Source organism: Molothrus ater, chromosome W, assembly GCF_012460135.2.
Source record: "Molothrus ater isolate BHLD 08-10-18 breed brown headed cowbird chromosome W, BPBGC_Mater_1.1, whole genome shotgun sequence".
Lineage (NCBI taxonomy): Eukaryota > Metazoa > Chordata > Aves > Passeriformes > Icteridae > Molothrus > Molothrus ater.
This window is the reverse complement of record NC_050510.2, coordinates 3822708-3850441: the sequence shown is the minus strand read 5'-3', so window position 1 is coordinate 3850441 and position 27734 is coordinate 3822708. Positions and strand designations below refer to the sequence as shown.

Genomic DNA, 27734 nt, shown 5'->3' with positions numbered 1-27734 from the left:
TATGAAACTGAGCAAAAAGGAGAAGCGGAAGATTAGGGGTGTCAGGGACTCTACCTCCTGGGGACAGAATACCATCAGGAGCCCTTGATAACTTTAAAAATAGGCCTCCAGGAAGAAGAATTTGAATTCTTAGTAGACACGGGGGCTGAAAGAACTTGTGGTTGTAGAATCCCAAAGGGGTGCAAAAAGGGTCAAGATACCATGCAAGTAGTAGGTGCAAAAGGAGAGGGGTTCAAGGTCTCAGTTATAAAGGTAGTAAAGTTTGAAGGGGCAATAAAATAGGAATCAGGGATGTTCTATTAGTTCCAGAAGCAGGGTGCAATTTATTAGGACAGGATTTACAGGTGGTTAGGCATTGGAGTACTCCCAAAGGAAGGAAAAATGGTGGTTAACCTTCTCCAATTAAGGGAAGAGGATAAGAGCAAAATTCATGTGATAGTGTGGACAAAACCAAAAAAATCGAGGTAAATTGAACATGAAACCGATAATAATAAAATTAATTGATGACAGCCATCCAGTCCAGGTTTGACAATGTCATGGTTTGACGCTAGAGCAATGCCAGTGCCTCCATGAAAATAATATTCTCCTTAATGTCTGCTGTGAGATGTGACCAGAAAATAGAGCAAAGCAGGCTAAAACTTAGGAATAAAGGAAAAAAACTTTATTAACTTACAATATGTAAAAGAAACACACAGAACTCAGAAGGAAAACCTTCCAAAAACATTCCTCCTCCTCCCCCCACTTTCCACCACCACACAGTGAGACGAAACCTTGGATTCTCAATCCAGTTACCACCCCTCAGATAATCGACTCTCAGTTCATCACCACCCTTCAGATAATCAACTCGCAGTTCATCAAGAAGACATGAGTCCCTCTTGTACCATAGGCTTCCCAAGGAAACACCGTTGAAACCTCTTGTGTTTCCATGTCATACGTGGCACCTCCTAGAGAACATTTGCCATCGTGACCTCTTCCTTCCCTGTACAGTGCTCTCACCACGGCACATGGACCAGAGCTGCTTCTAGGGTTCCCCTTTAAAGGATGTCTTGCCCAGTTCCAAAAAAAGCAAGTCTCTCGCTTTCAGGACACCAGCCCCCCCCAAATTCACTCCCTGGGGCCGAGGGGTCTTGAGAACAGAGATCTTCACTGAAGACTGAGGGCACTACCACCCTCCTCACCCATCGTCTCTGTTCACGCACTCCTTCACATAACATCACTGCACTCTCTTGGCTCCAAGCCATTGCCTCCCCCTAAATGCAGTCTCTGTGTCACAGGGAAAAAAAAATGGTTCTGTCCATGTCTATACAAGAAAAGTCCAGCCAAAGGCCACTCCATCATCTCCTCCCACCTAGGATTCTTCTCAACTCTTCTGACATCTTTCACTTGCATGAACTTTCATCATACTTGTCCATTTCCTCTTATTTCATCTCTATCTCTCTTTTCGTTCAGATCCAGGAGGATCAGTATTTGTAAGGTTTCCATCATTCAAGAAAAGGATTAAAAATCTTGGGCTCTGCCTGCCCAGAACTCCCACGACTGCCCTGCTGGGCATGTTCTCGCTGCACCCTCTCTGCATTTCCCCCCCTTCTCCTTCTTGACCGGCTGTGCTGCCAGCACATGATATCAAATTTCAAGGTGGCAAAAGCACAGGCACAGGCTCTTTCTCTCTCAGGAGAGGGTGGGGGGCTGCCAATGCCTCTCAGTGTTCCTCCACCCTTCCATCCTGCAGGGGCCTTCACCTCCCTTCTCTGTCCAAGGCTCCAGCCTACCTCACCCTGGCCGCATGGCTTCCCCTCCCCCACCCAGCCCGCAGCTGGGCAGGGGAGGTCTGGACTCTTCACTAACCGGAACCAAGAGAGCTTCCCCCTGGGAATTCTCTGCTTTTAACCCACTGTGTTCTCAGAGGTGTATCCATGTCCTCAGCGGCCACACCAGATGCCAATAGTCAAATCTCAGCACTGATTGGTTTGACCACAAACTCCTAAAAAACTTACTTCCTTTTCAAACCAGGACACGCCTGGAGGGGAGACGAGGACTACGGCCGGTGATTCAGGACCTACTTGAGGATGGGACCTTAGAACCATGTATGTCCCCCCATAATACACCCATATTACCAGTAAAGAAGTCAGATGGGACTTACAGGTTTGTTCAAGATTTAAGAGAAGTAAACAAAAGAACAGTGAATTGGTACCCAGTAGTGCCTAACCCCTATACACTATTGAGTAAAAACCGCCCATCGCACCAGTGGTTTAGTGTTATAGACTTAAAAGATGCTTTTTGGGCATGTCCACTGGCAGAGAAAAGTAGGGATATATTTGCCTTTGAATGGGAGGTCCTTGATTCTGGGAGGATTCAACAGCTTCAGTGGACTAGGTTACCCCAAGGGTTTTCTGAATCCCCAAACCTATTTGGTCAAGCCTTGGGAGAAGTACTGCAACTCTTCTCCATCAAACCTGAGATAAAGCTCATCCAGTATGTAGATGATTTGCTTCTCTCAGGATGGGAATAAGATGAAGTTCAAGAATCCACCATAGCACTGTTAAATTTTTTGGGGAACCAAGGACTTCGAGTATCAAAAGGGAAACTCCAATTTGTAGAGAGGGAAGTAAAACACCTAGGACGTGATTTTTCAAGCAAGCCGGCAGCTGAACCCTGAGAGAATAGCAGGGACAGCCTCACTCCCACAGCCAAAAACTAAGAGAGAAGTGAGAAGGTTTCTAGGCTTATTGGGATATTGTAGGCTATGGATTGAAGGATACACGCAGGCCATCAAATTCTTGTATGAAAAGCTTGTAGAAGGAGAGATTAGGTGGGAAACGATGATGAACAAAAGTTTGAGGCTTTAAAGCAAAAATTAGTCAGTGCACCAGCACTGAGTCTTCCTGCCTTAGACAAACCTTTTCATCTGTTTGGAGATGTGGAAAAAGGAGTAGCTCATGGAGTACTAGCCCAGGACTGAGGAGGATCCAGGAAACTGGTGGCCTATTTATCAAAACTGCTAGACCCTATCAGCTGGGGATGGCCGACCCGTATTCAGGCAGTGGCAACAACTGCTGTACTCGTAAAGGAAAGCAAAAACTTAACCTTTGGGGGAAAATTGAAAGTATATACCCCTCACTCAGTTAGAAATATCCAAAGCCAAAAGGCTGAGAAATGGCTCTCTGATTCCCGAGTGCTAAAGTATGAATCCATCTTAATAAATAATGATTTAGAGCTAATCGTGAGTAACCAACTCAACCTTGCCCAGTTTTTATATGGAGAACCAGGTGAGGAATTATAACATAATTGTCTAGAAGTTATAAACTACCAAACTAGAGTAAGAGAGGACCTAATGGATCAACCACTCCAAGGAGGGAAATGATTGTACATCGATGGATCTTCAAGGGTAATCCAGGGGCACCAGGTATTGGGGTACTCTATAGTGGATGAAGAATTAGTAGCCATAGAAAAGGGAAAGTTACCTTCCAACTGGTCAGCCCAAGCATGTGAGCTATATGCCCTAAAATGAGCTCTGGAAATATTAGCACAGAAAAGGGGAACAATATATACAGACTCAAAATATGCTTTTGGCGTAGTGCATACCTTTGGAAAAATTTGGGAAGAGAGTGGGCTATTAAATTCAAAGGGAAAGGGACTGATTCATGAAAATCTTCTTTTAGAAGTGTTAGAAACCTTACAATTACCAGAGGAAGTAGCAGTGGTACACGTTAAAGGGCATCAAAAGGGGGCGACTCAAGAGGCGTGAGGGAACAATTTAGTGGATTTGGAAGCTAAAAATGCAGCGGAATCAGGGACAGAAAAACTAATGATGTGTTGGAAAGGATGAAAGTTTGACAAGAAAGTCTCACAGATATGTATGCTTAGCAGAAGGATTTCTAAATGTAGAGTCTGATGAAGGAAGAGAGATGGAAGCAAGTTTTGATATAGAAGAAAAGAATTGCTGAGCCAGTCTTACTGGATAACCAAGGAGACAAAGGGTATGTTAGTTAGAAGGGGTTTTTATGACTTAGAGCAAAGGATAAACCCACCTCAAACAAGAAGATGTTTTTACCAAGCAGAAATATAGCACAGGCAAACAAGTCAGCAAATGTTGCAAGCAGAAAAGAGGTCTCAGAATTTTCCACTGCAAGAAAACTGAAAAACAACTTCTAGCTTAAACTGTAATGTACTAACTTTTAGTGATTGGAGAATAGTAACATGAATAGGGTAATTATAGTAGTTATGATAGGCTATAGATAAAAGTTAAGGTATAGATTGGTTCTACTGTATTAAGATGCTCAGCAAAGAAAAGTATATAATGCATTGTGACCAAAACCAAAGGGTCTCCAGGCCTGCCTGTAGATGGAGCTGACAGCTGTAGGCACAGGCTCTGTTGCCCACGACCCTGGACTGCTGTAATGTCTTGGATGTAATAAACTACATTTTGAAGAGCTTCCTGGAGTCCTGCATCTCTCATTTAGGCTCTTAGAATGATGGTGTTAAACCCCATGGGAAAAATACGAGAAGTCCCAGTGTTTAGTGGGGCAGAAGGGGAAGAACTCAAAACAAGAGCCAAGAAAGATAAAGAAGGGAAGTGGAGATTAGTGGATGGGAGGCAAATGTTGAATAAGCCCCTTGCCAGGAAAATGCTAGAAGGCATACATGGGACAACACACTGGGGTACACAAGCGCTAAGTGATCAATTTCTAAGGGATTTGGGATGCATAGGAACTTTCGAGATAGCCAAACAGGTGACTGAATGGTGTGTGATATGTCAACAAGTAAATAAGAAGGTGTCCTGGGTTGACTATATGATGCTTTTATCCCCAATCGTCTTGTTCTGTTTATGCTGAATAATAAGTTTTGCACCTTTAACACTTGTTCCAGAGAGTGAAGGGGGGAGAGAAGAAATGCACAGTTTGTTTTCAGACACTGCACTCATTCCTCCACATTCCTGCTCCTGGACTGTTGTTGTCTGTGGATGGACAGACAGCGGGACAGAGTTCTCCTTTGATTTAGTTAGTTTTAGCTAGCTGAAGCAAAGAAGTTCCCTGGAATGTGGGGTTTTTTTCCCTTTTCTTTGGACCTGTTTAAACCTGCTCTAGGCTGAACACCCAGAAGAGCACTGGCAGCTTGCACCTCTGGCCCACCGAGCCAGGCCTGGGGTGTGACATTTCCAGCGCCAGAGGGACTGATAAGAGACTGAGTGAGCCAAGCTGCAACCCAGGGAGGGGACTTTTCTGAGTTTGTCATCTCTTTTGGAGCAGCGAAATGTTTTATTGTTTAATATTGTTTAGGTTTTATTGTTTAATAAACAGTTTTTTCCACTTTTCTCCAAGGAGGTATTTTTCCAAACCGGTTGGGGGAGGGGCCAATTGAATCTGCTTTTCATGAGGAGCCCCTCTGGGGGTTCTCTCCCAAATTTGCCCTGAACCGGGACAGAAGGTCATGAGGAAAACACCCAGGGGAGAGTGAGAACTAGCCTTAAGGCCCTTTCAAAACATCCATGTAGATTTTACTGAGCTTCCCCAGGTACAATGGTGGAAGTTTTTGCTAGTGATAGTATATCACTTGACTCACTGGGTAGAGGCAGTACCCACTGTGAAAGCCAATGCCAATGTTGTGAGTAAAAACACTCCTAGAATCAATCATTCCCCGATATGGGATGGTAAACAGGATTGATTCAGACCAGGGAACTCATTTTACATCTAAGATATTATAGAAAGGTGTTCAAGCCCTGGGAGTAAAATGGGAGTTTCACACTCCATGGCATCCACAGAGTTCTGGTCGGGTGGAGAGAATGAATCAAACTCTTAAAAGAGCTCTAGTTAAGCTAATGACTGAGACCCAAGTGTCATAGATAAAATGTCTCCCTTTGGCCTTATTAAGAATTAGAACCCAACCCCAGTCAGATTTGGAGGTGTCACCCTATGAAATGTTGTTTGGGTTACCCTTCCTAACCTCACCCCAGAAGGTTGCCACCTATGAGGAAGGGGAAACCAATACCAAAAAATATATTATGTCTATAGCACAAACCTTAGAAGGGCTAAGACATAAAGGGGCAATTCCTCAAACTACCACCCTGGATTTCAGAATCCATAATATTAATCCTGGGAATTGGGTGGTAATTAAGTCATGGAGAGATCAGCCTCTAACTCCTCAGTGGGAAGGTCCCTTTCAGGTACTGCTCACCACTGAATCGGCCGTGCGAACTGCAGAGCGGGGATGGACTCATGCCAACAGAGTTAAAGGCCCCGTAGAAGAACCCAAAGAATGGACTGTAACATCCAGGCCAGGGGAAACAAGATTGGCTCTCAAGCAAAGACCGAGAGACAACCAGGGAAACACCAAGGCACCCAAAAAGTAGAATTAAGCTTTCACCAGCCAACCCAAGAACTGTTGTTTGTTTGTTTGTTTGTTTGTTTTCATGTTTTAATGGGGATGGATTACGAGTATCTGTTGAGGGGAAGTACACAAGGGACTGTAAAAATTAATGGGACACCTTCCTTAAAATAAGACAAAGGAAGGAGGGCAAGACTGGGTTGGCCCCTTTGTTTACTACCGAGAAGACCCCATAGCCCTGTTGCAGGTAGCAACCCTGTAGGCATGGTAAGGTAGGGACAAAGGGCCATACCGGACCTCTGTAATTCCCCCACTGTCTTTGAATATAAAAGGGACTGGAGGGCAAGACCAAGTTGGCCTCTGTACTCACCACTAAGACACCTCCTATGGGTAGCAGCCCCATAGGCAAGGTAGATGGGGGTAAAAGCCATACCAGACCTCTGTAAAGTCCTTCTGTTCATTCTGGATAAGGGTGTCTAAGGAAGTTTTTGTTTCTTCTCCCTTTGGTCCCCTCTGTCCTTGCCCACATCAACAGATGCTAGTATGACTCATTGGGTTAAATTGTTCGAGCCAAGTAATCTGTAGAAAAGGAAAAGGGGGGATTGTAATGGATGAGTAATGCAATGATTGACTCTCACAATTAACAAATATCATGTATATAGGTTGAGAAAAGTTTTATAGATTTATAGTTATGTTTTACCCCCTTGCATTGTTATCAAGAGACAGATGGGGTTGGGACATCTGGGAGGGTTGGCTTGCCACTATGGCGACATCTGACCTCCAATCAGGATTTGAGGAAGAGATCTCCACCACTGGACAGCGAAGGATGGGTCGATGGAAAGAACTTTGGGAGGGGTTAAAGGGTTAAGAGGTGAAACCTCCATTGTGTGGGTGAGCACATGGTGGGGAAAATCCTTTGCTCCCGGCGCTGTAACCTTTTCTCTATTCAGTCTTCTGTTGTATTTTTGATAAGGTTTAATAAACCTTTCTAAAATTATAAAAAGTGAGTAACTATTTCTAACAGCTCCTTTCACTGTTTCATCTGCAAAATGATTCCCTGATTCGGGGGTTGTTTCCCCATTTTGGTGAGCTTTGCAATGCATAAAAGTTTTTTTTTTTTCTAGTCTTCCAAATGTTCTGTAGCAGTGCATGGATCTTTTCAGCAGGTTTGTTTCCATTACCTTGAATAGTCGGCAGTCCTCCTTCTATCCAGATGACTCCACAGACATACACAACATTAAATACATATTCAGAATTAGTCCATATTTTTACCTTCTTTCCTTCACTCAGTTCCACAGCTCTTGTTCATGCAATAATCAGTCCAGCTTTCTGTGATGATACGTCCGATGGCAAGGCTTTTGCCTTGCTTACCTTGTCTGTGGTTGTCACCGCATAACTTGCCATCCATTTGCCATCTCAGGTGAAACTGCTCTTCTCTGTATACAGCTCCCAATCTGGATTTTCTGGAGGCACATCCTTCAGGTCTGGTCTACTGGAATAGGTGTATTTGATGGTCTGTAAATAATCATACTAAGATACATTATCAGTTAGTGTCGGGGAACAGAGACATACTAGGATTGACAGCTGTCTTGGTTTGAAAGACAGGTGTCTGCAAAAGGGAGATGGGAACCTCCCTTGAAATGGAGAATATGATTCACTTCCCTCCGAATTATTATGACCTTAAAATTAAGGGGCTTTCAGGCAAAGATATGGGAAAAAGGAATAACAGTTCTTTACTAGTATGTGTATGTATAACAAGTCAAACAAACAACAACAGTGGTAACAACCACAAACAAGAACAGAAAACCCAATAAACTGTCTCTTCCTGCTCTTTAAGCAATTTCTCCTTTGTTGTAGTTACGGTTGCAACTGGCAGGGTGCCATCAGGCTCCCAGTGGGCAGGGCAGGTGCAATGACTCCCCTGCGGCTGCAGGGGACGCTTTAGTGTGAGGCCCATCATTTTTCTGCACGTGAACAATAGCGGACAGGCTCGGCAGAAGGGATGGAAAAGGGGCTTCCTGTACAAACCCTCAGGGGCAGACAATCCCAGTGCCCCTCTCTGGACAGCAAAAGGAGCTGTAGCAGGGACATTGAAAACAGCAAGCTAGAATGGCAGGGTGGGCTCACCTGAGGCAGCAAGCAAGAGGCAGTAGAAACTGCAACTGGAGCTGGAACCAGGGGGCATCCCAGCAGGCAGGGGATGCAGAGCTACAGTGTAGCAAAAACCCAGATCAGTGGCAGAAGAAAGGTGGGGGCTGGGCAGCAGCAACCCAGCTCCTGAACATGGCAGGGAGAGGCTACCCAGGAGGGGAAAGGGGCTCAAGGACCCCGGGGTTTCCCCTGTGTGGACTTTTTCCCAACCTGGAACTGAAACTCAAGATCATTTTAGTAAGGAGGTAATATAGAAGTGGATCTTTACTTGAAGGCCTTCAGGAGCAGTTATGGAAAGAAGTCCACAAAAGCCCACACCCATAGGGGTAAGTACATTTTTATAGATTTTATGAAATTAGCATAATTGATAAAAAGCACCAGTTAAGAGGACAAGTAGTGATGCAATTCCCTTCCAGGTAAAGCCCCTTGTCTGGAACCCCCCCTGCCCTTGGCACTAGGTGTACTTTGTCCATGAAAATGTGTCTCGAAGACTTGTTTTCAACCTTGTGTCCTAGGTTACAATATAAAGATGTATTCTATTCCCATCCTCAAGAGCTGCGGAAACCAGGAGGGGCATTGTTTTTTCCTTATCTCCTGTTAATCGGCCAGTCAATGTCTTGCCACATGACTCAGAGATAACTCCCTGAGGGAGCCATTTCCCTTTAATGGACCCACCACATGACTCACAGAATGATAACAGCCCATTGTGAGATGCTCCGCCCAGGGGGGAGGAGCTAAGCTTCCCCACCTAGATATAATCTGGGGTTTTGGGACACAACAAGCAGTCTTTCCACTGGATTCCCAGAGAAACAGCTGTCTTTTCCACTGGATCTTCAGAAGAAGACTACACCCTTTCTACAGGATCCCTGCTCCAACAGAACCACATCTGCCACTCCAGGAGGACTGCAGCCACCAATCCAACTGGACTGCTACCAACACCCTGACTAACAGGGTGTCAGGTTGTATTCTGACTTTGTCAGTGGTTTTTTTTATTATTATTGCATGTATTTGTTTTTGTTTTTTTTTTTCTTTTCCTAATAAATTGTATTTCTGACTTGGAGTCTCTCACTGGTTTTGCTTTCAAACCAGAACATAATTTTGACGCCCAATGTGCGGCATGCGGTACTGAGAAAAGTCAGAATTACAAGTTTGTATTGTAGAAGCCACCTATTCGCTATGATGCTCAACATGCTTATATGGGTCTTATGCCTAGCTCTCTATATTTTTCCATACACGGGGCATTATCTACTGATTATAATGATCCTGTGTTAACCAGGGTATGGTATAAAAATTGCTTTATTGGTCTATTATGTCTACTGCATGATAACCTCCAAGACAATGTACATAATTTGGAATATGTTCTCAATTTTGTTTGCTTGTCCTAATCTAGGCTGCTACGTCTGGGGTCTCAACAATTGCACCCAGCCCCTGGTGGGAGGGGTAAAGAATTACTTTTTCCAGCCTTTCAGGCTTGACACAGCAGTTTTTGAAAATGTTGAGTTTCCTCTGGATGCCAAGGACAGCATAGTGTTGTTAGTTCTGCTTTGTCTTCTCTGCACAGCCTGCAACATGTTTAGACACAAAGTACTACATGGTGTGATGCAGCGCTTTCTTGAGGAAGAGGAAAGGAGATGCAAAGCAACAGCGTCCGTGTCCGCACAGAATGCCAGAGAGGAGGAAAGAACAAAATGCCCAACAACACCATCAATGTCTACACAGACTGTCACAGAGGAGGAAGAAACCAAAAGCAAAGCGTCTGTGTCTACACAGACTGTCACAGAGGAGGAGGAAACCAAAAGCGCCATCAGCATCTCCACAAAAACTGTCATTGAATCAGAACAGCCTGAACCAGTAGCAGTTGCCCCCGTTCAGAAGAAGAAATCAAAGAGTAAATCAGTCTGCATGGTGACTGAAGAGGATGCGGCAGGACCCTCGCATCCAGCCGAAGAGACAGAGCCAGAAATCATCATTCGCTCTCTATCCCTGGGTGAGCTGCGTGACCTGCGGAGGGAATTCTCCAGCCAAATGAACGAGTCCATGCTGACTTGGCTGCTCTGCATCTGGGACACTGCAGCCAATGGCACCATTCTGGATGGAAGTGAGGCAAGGCAACTGGGATCACTGTCCCAGGAGGTGGCCATTAACCAGGGGATCAGGAGAACTGAAGAAACTCTCAGCCTCTGGCGGCAACTGCTGATGAGTGTGAGGGGCAGATACCTTTGTAAAGAAGACCTCCAGGTGCACCAAGGAAAATGGAGCACAATGGAACAAGGTATCCAATGCCTGAGGGAACTGGATGTGCTGGAGATAATTTTCTCAGAGGACGAGAGATTTACTAAAAGCCCAGATTGTGTACAGTGCACATGGAAAATGTGGTTGAGATTTGCACAGCTTGGACCAGAGATGTACTCCCATTACCTGGCAACACTACAATGGAGGGAAGGCGAGGACAGGGTGGGCATCTGGGCCAAAAAACTAAGAATTTATGAGGACACTGTCACTGCCCCATATCGTACCCATGTCTCGTCTGTGGAAACAAGGCTGGCTGAGCAAGTCTGGAGCTTGATTGAAGAGGGCCATCAGAAACTAAAAAAGGAACTTCAGGAAGAAGCCTACCACATCTCGCCAGAACCAACAAGAGTCTCTGCCATTAGGAGCTGGTGTCCCCCAGCCAAGGAGAGAAGATACACTCCACGAGGTAACCTCTGGTTTTTCCTTCAGGAGCATGGAGAAGACATGAGAAAGTGGGATGGAAAACACACCTCCTCCTTAGCCTGGGTACGTGAACTGAAAAGAGGAACACCTAACACAAAAAGGTCATCTAGAGTCAATGCTGCTTGAGTCTCTCGCACACAGAATTCCAGAAAATATAGGAATGATGATATGACTGATCCTCTTGAAGGAACCTCAGGAACCTATTTACAGGAAGAGAGCAACGTGTGCTACGACCAGAAATTGAGGGGCCCTGCCTCTAACCAGGCAGAGGACAGGGACAATTGGATCTATTGGACTGCGTGGATCCGATGGCCTGGCACATCTGATCCACAAAAATATATGGCTTTGGTTGACACCGGTGCCCAATGTACCCTGATGCCATCAAGGTACGTAGGAGCAAAATCCATTTCTATTTCTGAAGTAACAGGAGGATCCCAGCAGCTGACTGTATTGGAGGCCGAAGCGAGTTTAACTGGGAACGGATGGCAGAAACACCCCATTGTGACTGGCCCAGAGGCCCCATGCATCCTTGGCATTGACTATCTCAGAAAGAGACATTTCAAAGATCCAAAAGGACATAGTTGGGCTTTTGGGATAGCTGCTGTAGAGACAGAAGACATCAGAAAACTGAATACCTTGCCTGGTCTTTCAGACAACCCCTCTGCTGTGGGACTGCTGAGAGCTGAAGAACAACAGGTGCCAATCGCCACAACAACAGTACACCGTCAGCAATATCATACCAACAGAGACTCTGTGATTCCCATCCATGAGATGATTCATAAACTGGAGAGCCAAGGGGTGGTCAGCAAGGCTTGTTCACCTTTCAACTGCCCCATATGGCCAGTGCATAGGTCCAGTGGAGAATGGAGACTGACGGTGGATTACCGTGGCCTGAATGAGGTCACATCACCACTGAGCACTGCCATGCCAGACATGTTGGAGCTTCAGTACGAGCTGGAGTCCAAGGCAGCAAAGTGGTACACAACCATTGATATTGCCACCACCTTCTTCTCCATTCCTTTGGCAGCAGAATTCAGGCCTCAGTTTGCCTTCATCTGGAAGGGAGTGCAGTACACTTGGAACCGACTGCCCCAGGGGTGGAAGCACAGTCCCACCATCTGCCATGGACTGATCCAGACTGCACTGGAAAAAGGGGAGGGTCCCGAACATCTACAGTATATCAATGACATCATTGTATAGGGGAGCACAGCAGGGGAAGTCTTTGAAAAAGGAGAGAAAATTATCCAGATTCTCCTGAAAGCTGGTTTCACCATCAAACGAAGCAAGGTTAAGGGACCAGCTCAAGAAATTCAGTTTCTAGGAGTCAAATGGCAAGATGGACATCGTCAGATCCCAACAGAGGTAATCAATAAGATCTCCACTATGTCTCCATGTACCAAGAAGAAGGAAACACAAGCTTTCCTAGGTGTCATAGGCTTTTAGAGAATGCACATTCCCGAGTACAGCCAGATTGTGAGCCCTCTCTACCTGGTCACCTGCAAGAAGACCGATTTCCACTGAGGTCCTGAACAGCAACAAGCCTTTGCCCAGATCAAGCAGGAAATCACTCATACGGTAGCCCTTGGCCCAGTCAGGACAGGACCAGAGGCGAAGAATGTGCTCTACTCCGCAGCCAGGAAAAATGGTCTGTCCTGGAACCTTTGGCAGAAGGTGCCTGGTGAGACTTGGGGTTGACCACTGGGATTCTGGAGCCGGAGCTACAAAGGCTCTGAAGCCAACTACACTCCCACAGAGAAGGAAATCTTGGCTGCCTATGAAGGAGTTCGAGCTGTGTCAGAAGTAATTGGCACCGAAATGCAGCTGCTTCTGACACCCCATCTACCAGTGCTGGGGTGGATGTTTAAAGGAAAGGTTCCTTCCACACATCACGCCACCAACACCACATGGAGCAAATAGATTGCCCTCATCATCCAGCACGCCCATATTGAAAATCCAAATCGCCTTGGGATTCTGGAAATCATAACAAACTGGTCTGCAGGGGAGACTTTTAGATTATCCTCTGAAGAAGAAGAGGAACAAGTGGCACGTGCTGAGGAAGCCCCAACATATAATGAGTTACCAGAGACTGAAAGACGATATGCCTTCTTCACTGATGGTTCCTGCCGAATTGTAGGCACTAACCGGAAATGGAAAGATTCTGTATCAAGCCCCATACAATGAGTTGCACATGCTACCCAGGGACATGGTGGATCAACTCAGGTTGCAGAGCTTAAAGCCGTCCAGCTGGCTTTGGATCTTGCCAAACAAGAGAAGTGGCCAAGACTCTATCTCTACACTGACTCATGGATGGTAGCTAATGCTCTGTGGGGATGGCTGGATCCCTGGAAAATGGCCAACTGACAGAGCAGAGGGAAACCCATCTAGGCCACCAGGATTTGGAAGGACGTTGCCACCTGAGTAGAGAGGCTGACTGTGAAGATTCGACACATGGATGCACAGGTACCCAAGAGTCGAGCCAATGAAGAGCATCACAACGAGCAGGTGGACTGAGCTGCCAAGGTGAAAGTATCACAGGTGGATCTAGACTGGCAGCACAAGGGAGAATCATTCCTTGCTCGTTGGGCCCATGAAGCCTCTGGTCATCAGGGGAGAGATGCAACATACCAATGGGCCCGTGAGCAAGGGGTGGACCTTACTATGGACATCTCACAGGTCATTCACAACTGCTAGACCTGTGCTGCAGTCAAACAGGCCAAGCGGGTGAAGCCTCTGTGGTACGGTGAGCGATAGTTGAAGTACGGGTATGGGGAAGCCTGGCAAATTGACAACATCACATTTCCCCAAACCCGCCAAGGCAAGCGCTACATGCTGACCATGGTGGAAGCAACCACAGGATGGTTGGAAACCTACCCCGTGCCTCATGCTACTGCCTGGAACACCATCTTGGGCTTAGAAAAGCAAGTCCTGTGGAGACATGGTACCCCTGAGAGAATTGAGTCAGACAATGGAATCCATTTTAATAATGGCCTTATAAACACCTGGGCCAGAGAACATGGTATTGAATGGATATATCATATCCCCTATCATGCACCAGCTGCTGGGAAAGTTGAACAATGCAACGGACTGTGGAGGGATAGAATGTAAGGGAATAGTGCAGAAAGCAATCTCACCCCTGAGGAGTTGCAGCTGTACTAATCACCAAAGATTAGGAACAGGCCTGCCCTTAATAGGCCACAGCTGTGTCCAATAAGTAGACGAGTGCTACAAAAGAGAGTTGGAGGTTGTTGGCTGTGCTGTGAAGATGAAGGAGTCTGTACTGTGAGGAGATGCCCATGAGAAATCACTGAGAAGATATAGAACTTATGCAATAAGATGACAACAACGGACTACTTAAGACTACCCTGAAGGCACTTGGAGGAAGAACCTTCAAGAATAAGGAATTGAACTTAGCAAAAGCCACCTGGATGGTCAGCACTTGAGGGTCCATCAATCGAGCTGGTCCTGCCCAGTCTGAACCCCTGCATCTAGTGGATGGAGACAAAGTTCCTGTGATACATATGAGAGGTATTTTAGGAAACACTGTTTGGATTAATCCCACTGCAGGCAGGGGCAAACCCATCTGTGGGATTGTTTCTGCTCAAGGACCTGGTTACACTTGGTGGGTAATGCAGAAGGATGGGGAAACCCATTGTGTACCACAAGGAGACCTAATTTTAAGCAAGAACTGTGTGTCAAGTTTCGTTCTGTATTTTATAGATATATATATATATATATGTGTAAGAGGATATTGGTTTGGGCATAGATGGTAATAGAATAAGGGGTGGATTGTGTCCTAGGTTACAATATAAAAATGTATTCTATTCCCATCCTCAAGAGCTGCTGAAACCAGGAGGGGCATTGTTTTTTCCTTATCTCCTGTTAATGGGCCTATCAATGTCTTGCCACATGACTCAGAGATAACTCCCTCAGGGAGCCATTTCTGTATAATGGGCAGTCAAGGACCCACCACATGACTCATTAGAATGATAACAGCCCATTGTGAGATGCTCTGCCCAGGGGGGAGGAGCTAAGCTTCCCCACCTAGATATAATCTGGGGTTTTGGGATACAACAAGCAGTCTTTCCACTGGATTCCCAGAGAAACAGCTGTCTTTTCCACTGGATCTTCAGAAGAAGACTACACCCTTTCTACAGGATCCCTGCTCCAACAGAACCACATCTGCCACTCCAGGAGGACTGCAGCCACCAATCCAACTGGACTGCTACCAACACCCTGACCAACAGGGTGTCAGGTTGTATTCTGACTTTGTCAGTAGTTTTTCTTTTGTATTATTGCATGTATTTTGGTTTTCTTTTCCCTTTTCCTAATAAATTGTATTTCTGACTTGGAGCCTCTCACTGGTTTTGCTTTCAAACCAGAACAATGGCCACTCCTAATTAGTCCCAGAGTCCTTTGCGAGTCCTTTGCTCCTCACCATAAGCTGCTTAGATGTCATCAGGTGTGCTTTCTTTTCTCTTAAGGGTTGGTGTTAGTTGTCTGTGGTATGGCTGCGTGGCCAGTCTCTGGCCCATCCCCTACAGGACAAGTTCCCACAAACAGGGACAAAAGAACAATTTAAATCACATAATCCTAATTCGTATCAGTGTGTGTTTTCCATTTGTTTCAGTAGCAGAGGTTTCAACTCTGGAGTACTGAATCCAGGGTTCTCTGCCAGCACCTCTGGTTTTGGCGAGGGTAGTCAGGATTTGGAATGGTCCTTTCCACTTAACTTGTAAGGTCACTGTTTCTCCATTCAGTGCAAACCTAGTCTCCAGGGTGGAACAGATGGGCATGTATGTCTGGATAACATGACGAATCTCTGGACCTTCTGCAAAGTGGAACTTGAAAGTTGTTAAATACTTTTGCAAGTCAATTTTCTCCCTCATTAATTTCTCCCTTAATAAACATAATATGATATGGCCTGCCTTGCAATATTTCATAAGGACTCATGTTGTCTCTGCACCTTGGTTGCATGCAGATTCTAGGCAAGGCCTGAACCAATGTCATGGATGTTTCGGACAAATTTTACTAATCTGCGTTCTGAGGGTTCAATTCACACATTCAGCCTTACCACTCATCTGGGGTATATAGGGAATTTACAGATCCCAAACATTTCCCAACCTTTGACTAAGTTCCCTGATTACTGGGGACCAACCTTGAAGGAACCCCAAACCTTTGGAATTATATGATTGGGTGAAACTTCTACCACCTCTCTTCCTGGGTTAGTGTGACAGGGGTAAGCTTTAGACCATCCACTAAAGGTGTCAACTAACATCAATACATTGCTGTTTCTTTCTTAGCTTGGTAACTCAGCAGAATCTATTTGCCAATAATCTCCAGGAAAATCTCCTGCCTCTGTTATTTCTAGTACAACTCTTTTGCCCATGTTTGGGTTGTTTCTGGTGTAATAGTCTATTCACTTTCCTTGATTTCAGCCTTTGTGCCAGAAAACAGATGGTTCTTTTGATCACACTTTGGGCCAACCATTGACAACTTGATTTCCTTTTGTGGCACCACTCCTAACATGCTTTTTTTTTTTTGCAGCCCCTTTTACTATTTTGCCAGGAAAACAATTCTTTAATTCAGGAGTTGCTTTCCCATTTTGCTGAGCTATGCAATGCATAAAAGCTGCTTTTCTACATTCCCAAATACTCTGTAGCAGTGCATGGGTCTGTTCAGTGTGTTCAATTCCATTACCTTGAATAGTTGCCAGTCCTCTTTCCTTCCAGATAACTTTGCTCAGTTCTAGATCTTTCAATGATGTAATCATTTCAGCCTTTAGTGATGATACATTTGATGGCAAGGCCTTTTGCCTGGTTCATGGTTGTTACTGCATAACTTGTCACCTGTTCACCATCTCACATGAAGCTGCTCTTGTCTGCATACAGTTCCCAGTCTGGCACATTCTTTAGGTCTGGTCTGCTGGAATAGGCTTCTTCCATGGTCTGCAAACAGTCATACTCAGATACATTATCAGTTAGTGTTGGGAACAGAGACATACCAGGATTAACAGCAAACATTTTCAGAATAACATTACCCTGTTTCAGTAACATAAGGTACATGTCGCCAATGTTCATGGAACAAACTTACAGTGAGTTGCATGCAACTGTTGGATGTAGCAATTCTTGGCTGCTGGTTGGATACAGCAATTCTCAGTTGCTGACTTTTCCAGTTCTCCAGTTTCTTTGCCAGCTGATTTCTGAATATAGTTGGGCTGTGCCTGAAACCCTCAGGCAGGACTGTCTTGGTGAGCTGGCTCTTTTTCCCTGTTTCAGGATTTTTCCACATAATAACAATAAGTACTTGGCTTTTCTTATTCTCAGGGATGCAGAAGGTACTTTTAAAATTTAATTCAGTAAACCATCCTAAACTATCCGTTACTTTCTTCCTTTTGCAAAATTCCAATAGATCTTTCTTAGGAGAGTTTGGCAAAGAGAGAAACTGATAAATCACCGAGCGTTTTTCTAATTCATTTTTAAAGGTTGGACGAAAGGTCTCATTTCTCTTACCCCTCTGGCACTAACAGCCCTTATAGTATCTAGGCTCAGTTTCCATTCTAAGGTATTGGTTAACACAGGACTCTGTTTACTTATAGCCTGTTTTAAGGAAGCCCGAAAAACGATTTCTTTTCCTTTGGACCCAGCATTTCCTTTTTGAGTGCTTAACAGCACAGACAAAGAGCGCTCGATGCCCGCCACACGGCCTGGGGATGGACGCGCGATGCGGGCACACCTGCCCAGGGGCACTCCTGTGCTTGGGCTGTGTCAATGCTCACAGTGGTTGTCGTGTCTCTCTAAAACAAAACTCTTTACTATGGAAACTGCAATTGAGTCGTTCCTGCCTACAAAGGTGACATCAGCTTCCTTGAGGGACTCAACTCTGCCTTTTCCCTGCCCCTCGCAACAGCAAAATCGGTGCTGCCCAGGGTGATGAGACTCCTGCCCGTACATTTCACACTCCTGGTCCCCTATGGGCCGGCACGGGTGAGGCCCAGGGGTGGGGGGTGAGCCAGGCTGTGGCTGCGCAGCAGCGGCCACCCCCCCCCGCCGGAGCAGGGGCCAAGTGGCGCAACGGCGGCCCCAGGTCCTGGGACCGCTCCCCAGCCCCATCTCCCAGCCATTCTCAGGGCAATGGCAGGTGTCACGTCGGCTCCTCTTAGGGCGGCTGTTCCCCACTGTCCGTCACGGGGGGTGTGGCCTCCCTGCTCGCGGACCTGTCCCAGGAGTCTGAGCCACCTCTGCCCTAAAATCTTGGAAAAAACTTTCCACAGATGGAACATAGGAAGTGGGACTGCTTCTCCCCTCCTCTGCAATGGCATGAGCCCACCCTTCCTGGCTGCTCTGTGCCCAGGCATCCCCAGGCCAACTTTCAACCCGCCCGTGTTAAACACAAAAGAAACTTCCTCATTGTAATTTGCTTTTCCCCACCAATGAACAATCTCAGCCAGTTGTTGGGGGTTGGGTTTTTTCTGTTCTTTCCTTATTACCTATGGGATTTCTTCCCACTGAGGTGCTAAGAAGCACTGATGGCTGGCTGCTTGAGACTGAGGAGGGGGAACGCCTTTGGTTTTTGGGAGTTTTCCTTGGGCGGGGGGGGGGCAGAGATACTGTGAGAATGGGGGCAGGTAAAAAAGAGATGGGGTTGGGGCAGCCTCGCTTTTGCTGCTGGGCTTCGTAGGACGGTCGGACCTGCGGCTTGGGGAAAGGAGTTCGCTGCCACCACCATAACCCAGCAGGGAACCTTTTTTCTGCTGCTGGGCCCCGCATCCCCCTGCCCTACCAGAACATCCCGCAGGTTCCAGCTATTGCCGTGGAGAGTTGATATATTCTCAACCACCGCCCCGGGATTTCTGCTCATCCCTGCTGTTCCAACCTGCTGCTTCCAAGAGTCCTGCTAAGGGCACTGGGATTGGCTGCCCCAGGGGTTTATGAAGCAAAGCCTCTCTTCCATCCCTTTCCGTCTCGACCGAGCTGCCATTGCCACGTGCTCCACCAGCCCGCACCAGAGTGCCCCCTGCAGCCACATGGGGGTCACCGTGCCTGCCCTGCCCTGCCCACTGGGAGCCTGCCAGCACCCCTGCTGGCTGTGACCCTAACTACACCAAAGGGGAAAGTGCCACAGATGAAAAGGCTGTCATTGGGTTCCTGGTTCTGTTTGTTGTTAATGCCGTAGTTGTTGTTGTTTGTTTGCTTTATTATACATACTAGTAAAGAACTGTTATTCCTATTCCCATCTCTTTGCCTGAGAGCCCCTTAATTTCAAAATTCTAATAATTCAGAGGGAGGGGGTTTACTTTCATCATTCCAAGGGAGGCTTTTCTGCCTTCCCTAGCAGACATGTCTTGTAAACCAAGACACCAGTGGCAAACACACACAAAACACACACACACGCACATGCACGCCCCACCTCTGCCCCAGCTGATCTGGGGCAGGTTGGAAAAGCAGCAAAAGAAAAAAATTTTGAGAAACCACTCCAAAAGCAAATCCCCCGCCACCATGCCGGGTTGTCCCAGGATTGCTAGCAATTACTGACCTTTAACAGATACACAATACATACACAATACACACACAGATACGAACTACATACTACAGAGCAAAAAGAGCTCCCCTTATATTACCTCCTGCGGGATCTTGGAACCATGGTGTCTCAACCTCAGGCTGCTGCATGGAATTCTTTAGATTGCCGTCAGGAAAGAATTCCTTGCAGGATGTTTCTGATCCAGAGGAAGGGTACCAGGTTCTCTTGTCCCGTCTGGGTGGGCCAGAATAACTGTTGCCTTTGGCCCAACCTGGAAATGAAACTCAAGATAATTTTAGTAAAGAGGTAATATAAAAGAGGATCTTTAAAGGGCCTCAGGAGCAGTTATGGAAAGATGTCCACAAATGCCCACCAACACGGGGTGAATACAGTTTTATAGGTTTTAGGAAATTAGCATAATTGGTAAAAAAGCACCAATTAGGAGGACAAGTGGTGATGCAATTCCCCCCCCAGGTCAAGCCCCTTCTCTGGAGCCCCCCCCCCCTTCAGCACTAGCTGTACTTTGTCCATGAAAATGTATCTTGAAGAGTTGTTCTCAGCCTTGGCTCCCAGGAAGAACCAAGATAGCACAGAGCGTTGTACCTCCTGGGGTTTGGAGCTCTGGAATTTGTTGTCTTTCTGCCTAGGGAAAAGCCATGAAAAAGTACTGGGAAGATGAGTCACTAATACAATAGGCTACAAAGCTACAAATATATGTGCGAAGAATACAGAGAACATAGAAAAAAAAGGCAAAACCCAAACCAGCATCACAATCATAATATTAAGGAAATGCTTTTATTGTGAATGTAATATTTCATTCTTCAACAGTGGCAAATAATCTTCCATATTTATTCTGGACCTCCACGCTGTAAAATAAAAGCATATAGTTAAATGTATTCCACTAAAAGAATGGAAAATGGAGATGAAATCTTTTTCAATGTTCTAGATTAACTAATAGAGTTTTAGTTTCAATTTTTGATTTAGACATTGATTTTTAACCTGTATAGGAACATACACAGAGTGTCAAAGTATCAGCATTTACCCATAAGAACTCATTTTTTTCAGGGGAGAATACAAAAAGATCAATACCTGTGACCTATAATTATAGCTTCTTCCAGTTCTCCCACTCTGAAGAAAAATGTCTCTTACTCACTTTAAAAAGGTCTGATAAACACAGTACTAGTAAACAGAAGTTTTAGAATTATTTTCACTGCCCAAATTCCAAAGCAAAAACAAACCCAAGGTCAGCCATTACAATCTTTATGAGAAATCAGAAAGGTACTCAATTCCTTATTTTGCCAATGAAATTATTTTACAATTTACCTCACCATTACAAAATTTATGCTAGAGGTCAAGGAGCGTATTACAATGCAAAATGATTAATTTTATTTCTATTTATAATACCATACTGATATACATGAAGGAAAACTGATTTCCTCTATTAATATGATCACACTGTAGCTGTCCTTATAATTTAACAAAGCTATGTCTTTTCATTTCAAACTCACACCCGTCTCTCCAGTTCTTCATATTTTGTGCATTCTCTCTTTTTAAGCATCAGTGTTTACAACTGAAAATTGTTACAGAACAAAAGCAGGTTTTTCTTGCCTTTTATGTACAATGGCATATTTGCAAATATTGCAGAAAATATTTATATAAAGTTTAACCAAATGTTTCTACTACTAGAAATACAAGCAGTAACTTACTAATACATCACTTATACTAGCTCGAGGAATATCTTAGACTTCAGTCGCCTGGTAATAGCCTTTCCTGGTCTAAGAACAGACTCTTGTGCTCCTGTACAGCATATTCAAATTACATGTTAAACAGCTGTTACACAAGAGGTAGTGACTGTGATTAATGTAGGCTATGACTATCACAAGCTGTCTGCATGGCTGTATCTCTCTAATTAGTGACACGACAAGCTACTAATTAGTGAGCGTTGGGTACCTTGTGTATTAAGATTTTGTAGTTTGGGTACTGTGCATCAAAGCGGTGAAAACTCCGAGTATACATTTGCCAAGAATTACCATGTAATATCATATTTTAAACTTGGAAAGAGGTGTAGAAATAAGATAAATACTAGGCAAATACAGACAATACACAACAATAAATGAAACTTACTTGAATATATTCAATCTCTTCATCTGACATTAGTTTTCGTCTGTATTTCTGAGCTAAGGTTCTTGTTGATTCAGAAGTGTCTGGTATACCTTGTACTCTACTAACCGGTGAAATATTTTGAAATCCTGGTGATCTGCCTCCTACAGACTCCTGTGCTTTTGAAGCACCAAGAGATGGCATACTTGTTTGTAGAGATTCCAGTACTGAAATCCAGATTGCAAAACCATTACAGAAATATAACAAGACTGTAAAATTAATTAGCGAGCAGCCAATAAAAGTTACCAGTTATTGACAATGTTCTTCATTATAAAACATACTCAAAAGAATTAAAATAATTTAAAGATATTCTAGTTCTCACAAGCTGTTTTTATTGTTGTTAAATATACCAAGAACACGGTGAAAAAATTCTGAAAGTAAAAGTAAGCATATTTGAGTTGCAGAAATACAGATGTGGAAACAGAAGATAAATCAACATAGATCCTAACAAAGGCTTTTTCACTGGGAAGCTGTACTTGCAGAAGCAGCATGAAGTATCAAATGTGTGTGTGGAGGGGATTATGTAGAAAGATAAATAACTAACATCCAACTAAGATGATGGTTTTTTTTACTGCAACTGTAAAGACAAACAAATGAAAAGGAGGTAGAGGCTTAGAGAAAGAAAAAGCTCACAACTATGGCATACCACAAAATGTAAAAGAATGCTATACCCATTCTTAATATTACAAAATGGTATCAAGAAAGTAAGGTCCCAGACAGAGCAAGGAGGCAGAGAACCCATCAAAAGGAGCAGAATCTGAACAGGGAGCGTGCCATTAAACTGAAATTTTAAAATTTAAGAGCAAAAGGCAAAAGGAACAGAGGATGAAAACAAAAGAAAACAACACACAGATGATAATAGCTTTGGCTAGTAATGACTACAAAGTATTTTTAAGAAGTAACATACCTTATATATTAAAAAAAAGTTTCTCCAAATTTGTTTTATATACCAAATAAATATTTAGAAATTTGCCTAAGATTTCCTTCTATTGTATTTTTTAAAGTCTGAAGTGTATTTGCAATAGAAGCATTAGCCAATCCAAAACCCAAAGTCAAGATTAAAAAATACCTGACCTAATACTGCTGTTGCTTAAGCTCAGATACAGTCCTTACTACAGTTTTCCCTTCCCTGTTTGAGACCATCATGTTGCAGTAGTAATATGATAATAGAATTTGGTTGACCTTTAAAGCACTCACATCCCTAAAAGTATAGTCTTGATCTGCAGAGCTGTGTGTAACTATGTAGAAGCAACATTCTGGTATGGTGAAACAGTTATTGCTATGGCATTCAAGCAAAGTGAAGTAGATTGCAATTCACTAGTGAAGCAGCAGAAATTAATTAATGTACAAAGGTCTAACATACTTAAAATATATAGCCGCAAAAATCTTGTGATGCAAAGATAAGCATAAGCTAAGTAACATGTTTTTAAGCCTTTGAGAAAGCAATTCGCTGGCATGAAAGGTGGTGCAAATGGCTGAACTGGGCACAACATACAAAATTGACTGAAAGTTATCGCAGAATATAGTTCCTGAAGAATTCACAGGTAAGTCAGAAGTGGCACTGATGTTCATTGTAGATACTTTGCAGTGTTAATGGATAAACTAAACTTAAAGTTAAATTCTAAATATAATGCTGTGGCAAATACATAGTATGGTATCATTTCTAAACAAGTGAGAATAACAACAGAGCTTCTTAAAATTACTACTTTAGTTTCAAATGCTTTATTGACTCAAAAGGAATATTAAAACAACATATAGCTCATTAACTTTGATGTTCTAAATGTAACAGTATTGAGGTTCCTATAAATATGAACGTAGCTATAGGTGTAAAAATAATGTCAAACATTGCAATGAAGTTAATTTTTTTCTCAGCATTAATTATTAGCATAAATAAACACTTCTTAAAATGTACAGTGGAATGGCTCTTAGCCATAAATCAGGGTTTTAAATACCACCACCATCACACACTCCAATTAGGAAAATAAAGGATGAGGAAAATGCAACATCATTTTCTGCAAAGATCACCAAATACCTAAGGCTGTTTCAAATTCATTTGGATACTATCACTTCAGGCAAATATTTGTATTTTCAAAAATGTGACTTCTTATATAAGTAGAAAAACATCACTAGAAATCCTTGTGATTCTGCCTTGACCAAAAAATAAAGGCATGCATGTATTATTTATATTCCCACAGTTGTATAGAGTCTGAAAAGGAAGCCTTCAAACTAAAACAATGATTCAGAAACCCTGCTCAAAATCAGTTGAGTTGCATAGTCAAAGCAGAAAAATTGCGCCGATTCTTATATACAACAGTTTATGCAAAGAAATATGGCATATATGGCATAAGTTGTATCTATAGATTAAATACTTACTTTTAGGTCTGGGACTACTTTTTCTGTCTGGGAATTTTATTAAGGGAGTATGTGGCTTGACTACCTAGAACAAGACAACATAGTAGGAGAAATAGGGAGAATAAAATATATTTCTAGACAAACATTAACTTTAATAAAATGGAACACACAACAAATTAAACAACCACTTCTATACTGCTGCTTTGTGCACCAGCACTGTGAAAAAATTACTACTTGAATTTTATTTTTACCCAAGGAGAAATTTCACCTTTAAAGGCACTACCCTACCCTAGTGTTCAGAACAGGAATAAGCATTCTCTTTCTTTTCTCGCAGTAATCAGTGTGTATGCAGAAATAGCTACTACAGTAGCAAAAATGGAATGATGTGAAATTGCTAGCAGTGCTCTTTACCTGTACGTATTTGTTCAGCTGGCTGGCTGGGATGGACTAGTTCCATTAAGAAAAAAAACCCTCTAAATTATAACATCTAGTATTCCAAGCCTCTGAGCTTATTTTTTAAATATGTCTTTTCAAGAAGACTATGTTTCACCTTTGAAGGGAAGAAGGATGGCTTAGAAACGAGATACCGATTAGCGCCCTCCCCTCTTGAAGAGCGACCGAAAAGGGGCAGCCTGCAGACTGCTCAGTAACATCCTTTGGTACCAGAACCAGGCACAGGAATCTAATGACCGGCGCCACGGGGCCGGCCCCGCCGCATGCTTCTTCCCCCCGCGCCAAGGACACCAGGCCTCTCGAGCGGTGCCTCGGGCATCGGCCACCTCAGGCCCCGGCGGCCGCGCGCAAAGCGAGGCCTGCCACCCGCGCCAGGTTCCAGTTTCCTGGCCCCAGGCCCCAGGCTCCCGGCCCCAGCCGCCCCAGCCGCCCCAGCCGCCTCCCGGTCCGCAGGCCGCGCACCGCTACCTGTACGACTCTGGTGGCAGCTGCCATCTTACTGCCCATGGTTACGCCATATCCCAGCGCCTGAGGAGCAATACCAGGCCACGCCCACTATGAGCGGGGCCCAGAGAAGGGGCTGAGGCAGTGCCAAAATACAAATAAAATAAAGAGGCAACACATTAAAATTTAAAAATCGCTTCAAGTAGCTCTGGATTTTATTTTAATTTGATCAAGACACAGCCAATCCACATTTTAAAAGCTGACCCTCACTTATAAAGAGTGCCGATGTTTTAATTTAACATATTACTTTGATGAGTTGACCTTGGCTAGACATCAGATGCCAGCCAAGCTGCCTTATCCCTTCCCCTCCTCAGCAGAATAAGGGGGAGAAAAAGACGACAAAAGGCTCATGGGTTGAGATAAGGACAGGAAGATCACTCAGCACTTACCATCACAGGCAAAACACTCATTTGGTTCTCAGTTGATATCTTTCCGATTGCTGATACTTCTATTTTCCACAGAGCCCTTGCAGTTTGATTTCAAATTATTTTGATTAATGCTGAAATATTCACAATTGCTTTTTCCAATTCACTAACTTCTAACCAGGGGATAAACCATCTGGCAAAGGAATGGAAAGTTGTTGATCTCTATATAAAAGGATTGCTAATTCTTTTGATTTATTTTAGATCAGCCTTCAAATTCTTGGTAACTGTAATATTTGGGATTATGGCTCCTAAAGTGCAAATACCCTTGTTACCAAAAATCAGGAATAAAACTCTAACACTGTAATTTCAGTATTAGAAAGCAGCATCACTTTTATTTACAATGCCAGGCATGAGGGGGATATTTCCACCTAACCCATGCACCACAGCTCACTAAAAAACTGGTTTAAATCTATGTAACTTATACATGTTCAGTATATTTCTTGAAACTCACACATATATGCTAAACATCCTTGCAAATTCTTTCGCATATTTAAATCACTTCTCAGATTTTATTTACATTAGAGTAGGGGTCTTTTGAGGGTCTCTGGTGGTCATATGGGGAACATCCCATTCCTCAAATTATCCTTTTTTGGTCACAAGCCTCCAAAAAAAGTTTGTTCTCTTTGAATGCATCCCAGTGATGTCGTCTGGCCAAGATACACCTTCTTATCAGTGTTGCTCAGGCCCACAGTCATTAGGGCTAAGATAACCACTTGCACACATTAATACAGGACTGAGCACTGTCGGTTAAAGCTAAATTAATTCACAAGACCTAAACACTATTTCTTACAATTAAAGATTTTACCAAAACCCTTCCAGTTCTGAGGTAAAGCCTTTTCACATAACAGTTAACCTGAGCAGGCCCAGGCCTGTTCAGTGCTGCACCAATCCCTTGGCCACAGGATAAACGCAACCAGCTCATGGTAACAGAGGAGCCCACAATCAGCTTAAACTTGATACTGGTGATTATGCCACTTGCATTCCCTTGCCTTTATCTAAAAGTGCAGCACGAAGTTCTCATGAAAACATAATTTCTTGTTTGCTTTTAAGAAAATCTGGTCACACTATAGTTCATATGGTTTCCTACAAAAGTAATGTTGACACAATCTACTTTGTCTAGTCCTTTTTGGGGGATTACATCTGTTTATACATGTGCTAGGGTAAGGTAATGTCTTCAGATCCCACTCCTGATCTTTTTCTTCTTGATCTATAGTAAATGAGGTACTTACCCACAATGTTGCCCATTTTATATCAGTGGGGATTGGAACTCCAATTAAATGTATTCCTTTTCCTGAATGTTCAGGCATATGAGCACATATCCAACAATCACTCAGATTAGCTCTTTGTTACTTCCTACATCAATTTCAGGTGGAGACTGAAGCTCTATTAGTTTCCCAGATGTGATCTCAGTGGGATTGTTAAACTTAGTCCACTTAACAAGATAAATGAGAGTTAAAACTTCATACTGCTTTGAATAGAAATATACAAAATTTAATCCAAATGGAAATGCAAACACCATTGTAAAATAACTCCATTCACACATGTTGTGTTTGATAATGACCAAATGCCAGGCACCCAGGAAAGCTGCTTGCCCACCCTCCTGTGACACAGCTGGGCAGAGAAAAAAGTTAAACAAAGGGTTCATGAGTTGAGATAAGGACTGTGTGAAACACTCCAAGGGCAAAACAGACTCAACTTAGAAGTCCATAGTGAAGTTATTACTAACAGAGTCAGAGGAGGATAATGAGAAGTAAAATAAGCCCTCAAAACCACCTTTTCCCCCCAACCCCTCCCTCCTTGCCACCAACAGCACAGGGAGACAGGGCATGGGGGTTTTGGTCAGTTCATCACCTGAGATCTTCTGCGGCTATGGGAGAGAAGTCCTTCCCCTGTGAGACCGTGGGGTCCCTTCCTACAGAAGAGACTTCTCCATGAACTTTTCCAATGTGGTTCCAATCTCACAAGAAGTAGTCCTCCCAAATCTACTGCAACATGAATCCCTCCCATGGGCAAACAGTCCTCCCTAAACTGCTGTGGCATGGGTCACTCTTCCACAGGGTGCAGTCCTCCAAGGACAGGTTGGTCCAGCCTGGAAGCAAGGGCCCCCTCTCTCCACCAGGTCTCCTACTGGATCAC

At 43.9% G+C, this 27734-nt stretch overlaps 1 protein-coding gene and 1 long non-coding RNA gene across 2 annotated transcripts; both read right to left on the bottom strand.

Moving 5' to 3' along the window:
* Positions 1–639: 639 nt before the first annotated feature.
* Positions 640–20091, bottom strand: LOC129047006 (uncharacterized). The gene is made up of 2 exons (XR_008508930.1): positions 19805–20091; positions 640–7836 (listed from the first exon to the last, which is right to left on the bottom strand). It is a non-coding gene; the product is annotated as an uncharacterized LOC129047006 (long non-coding RNA).
* Positions 20092–20480: 389 nt separating this feature from the next.
* Positions 20481–25237, bottom strand: LOC118701560 (alpha-ketoglutarate dehydrogenase component 4-like). The gene is made up of 4 exons (XM_036406240.1): positions 25138–25237; positions 24238–24301; positions 21829–22031; positions 20481–20570 (listed from the first exon to the last, which is right to left on the bottom strand). Exons 1-4 carry the CDS (start codon positions 25174–25176, stop codon positions 20553–20555), a joined length of 324 nt encoding a protein of 107 aa, XP_036262133.1. The 5' UTR covers positions 25177–25237; the 3' UTR covers positions 20481–20552.
* Positions 25238–27734: the final 2497 nt, after the last annotated feature.

Coding starts and splice junctions, on each gene's coding strand:
- LOC118701560 (XM_036406240.1), bottom strand. CDS start 25,176: ATGGGCAGTAAGATGGCAGCTGCCACCAGAGTCGTACAG. Junction 24,302..25,137: donor CTGCCACCAGAGTCGTACAG/GTAGCGGTGCGC, acceptor GTCTTGTTCTAG/GTAGTCAAGCCACATACTCC. Junction 22,032..24,237: donor AAGTAGTCCCAGACCTAAAA/GTAAGTATTTAA, acceptor TCTGGATTTCAG/TACTGGAATCTCTACAAACA.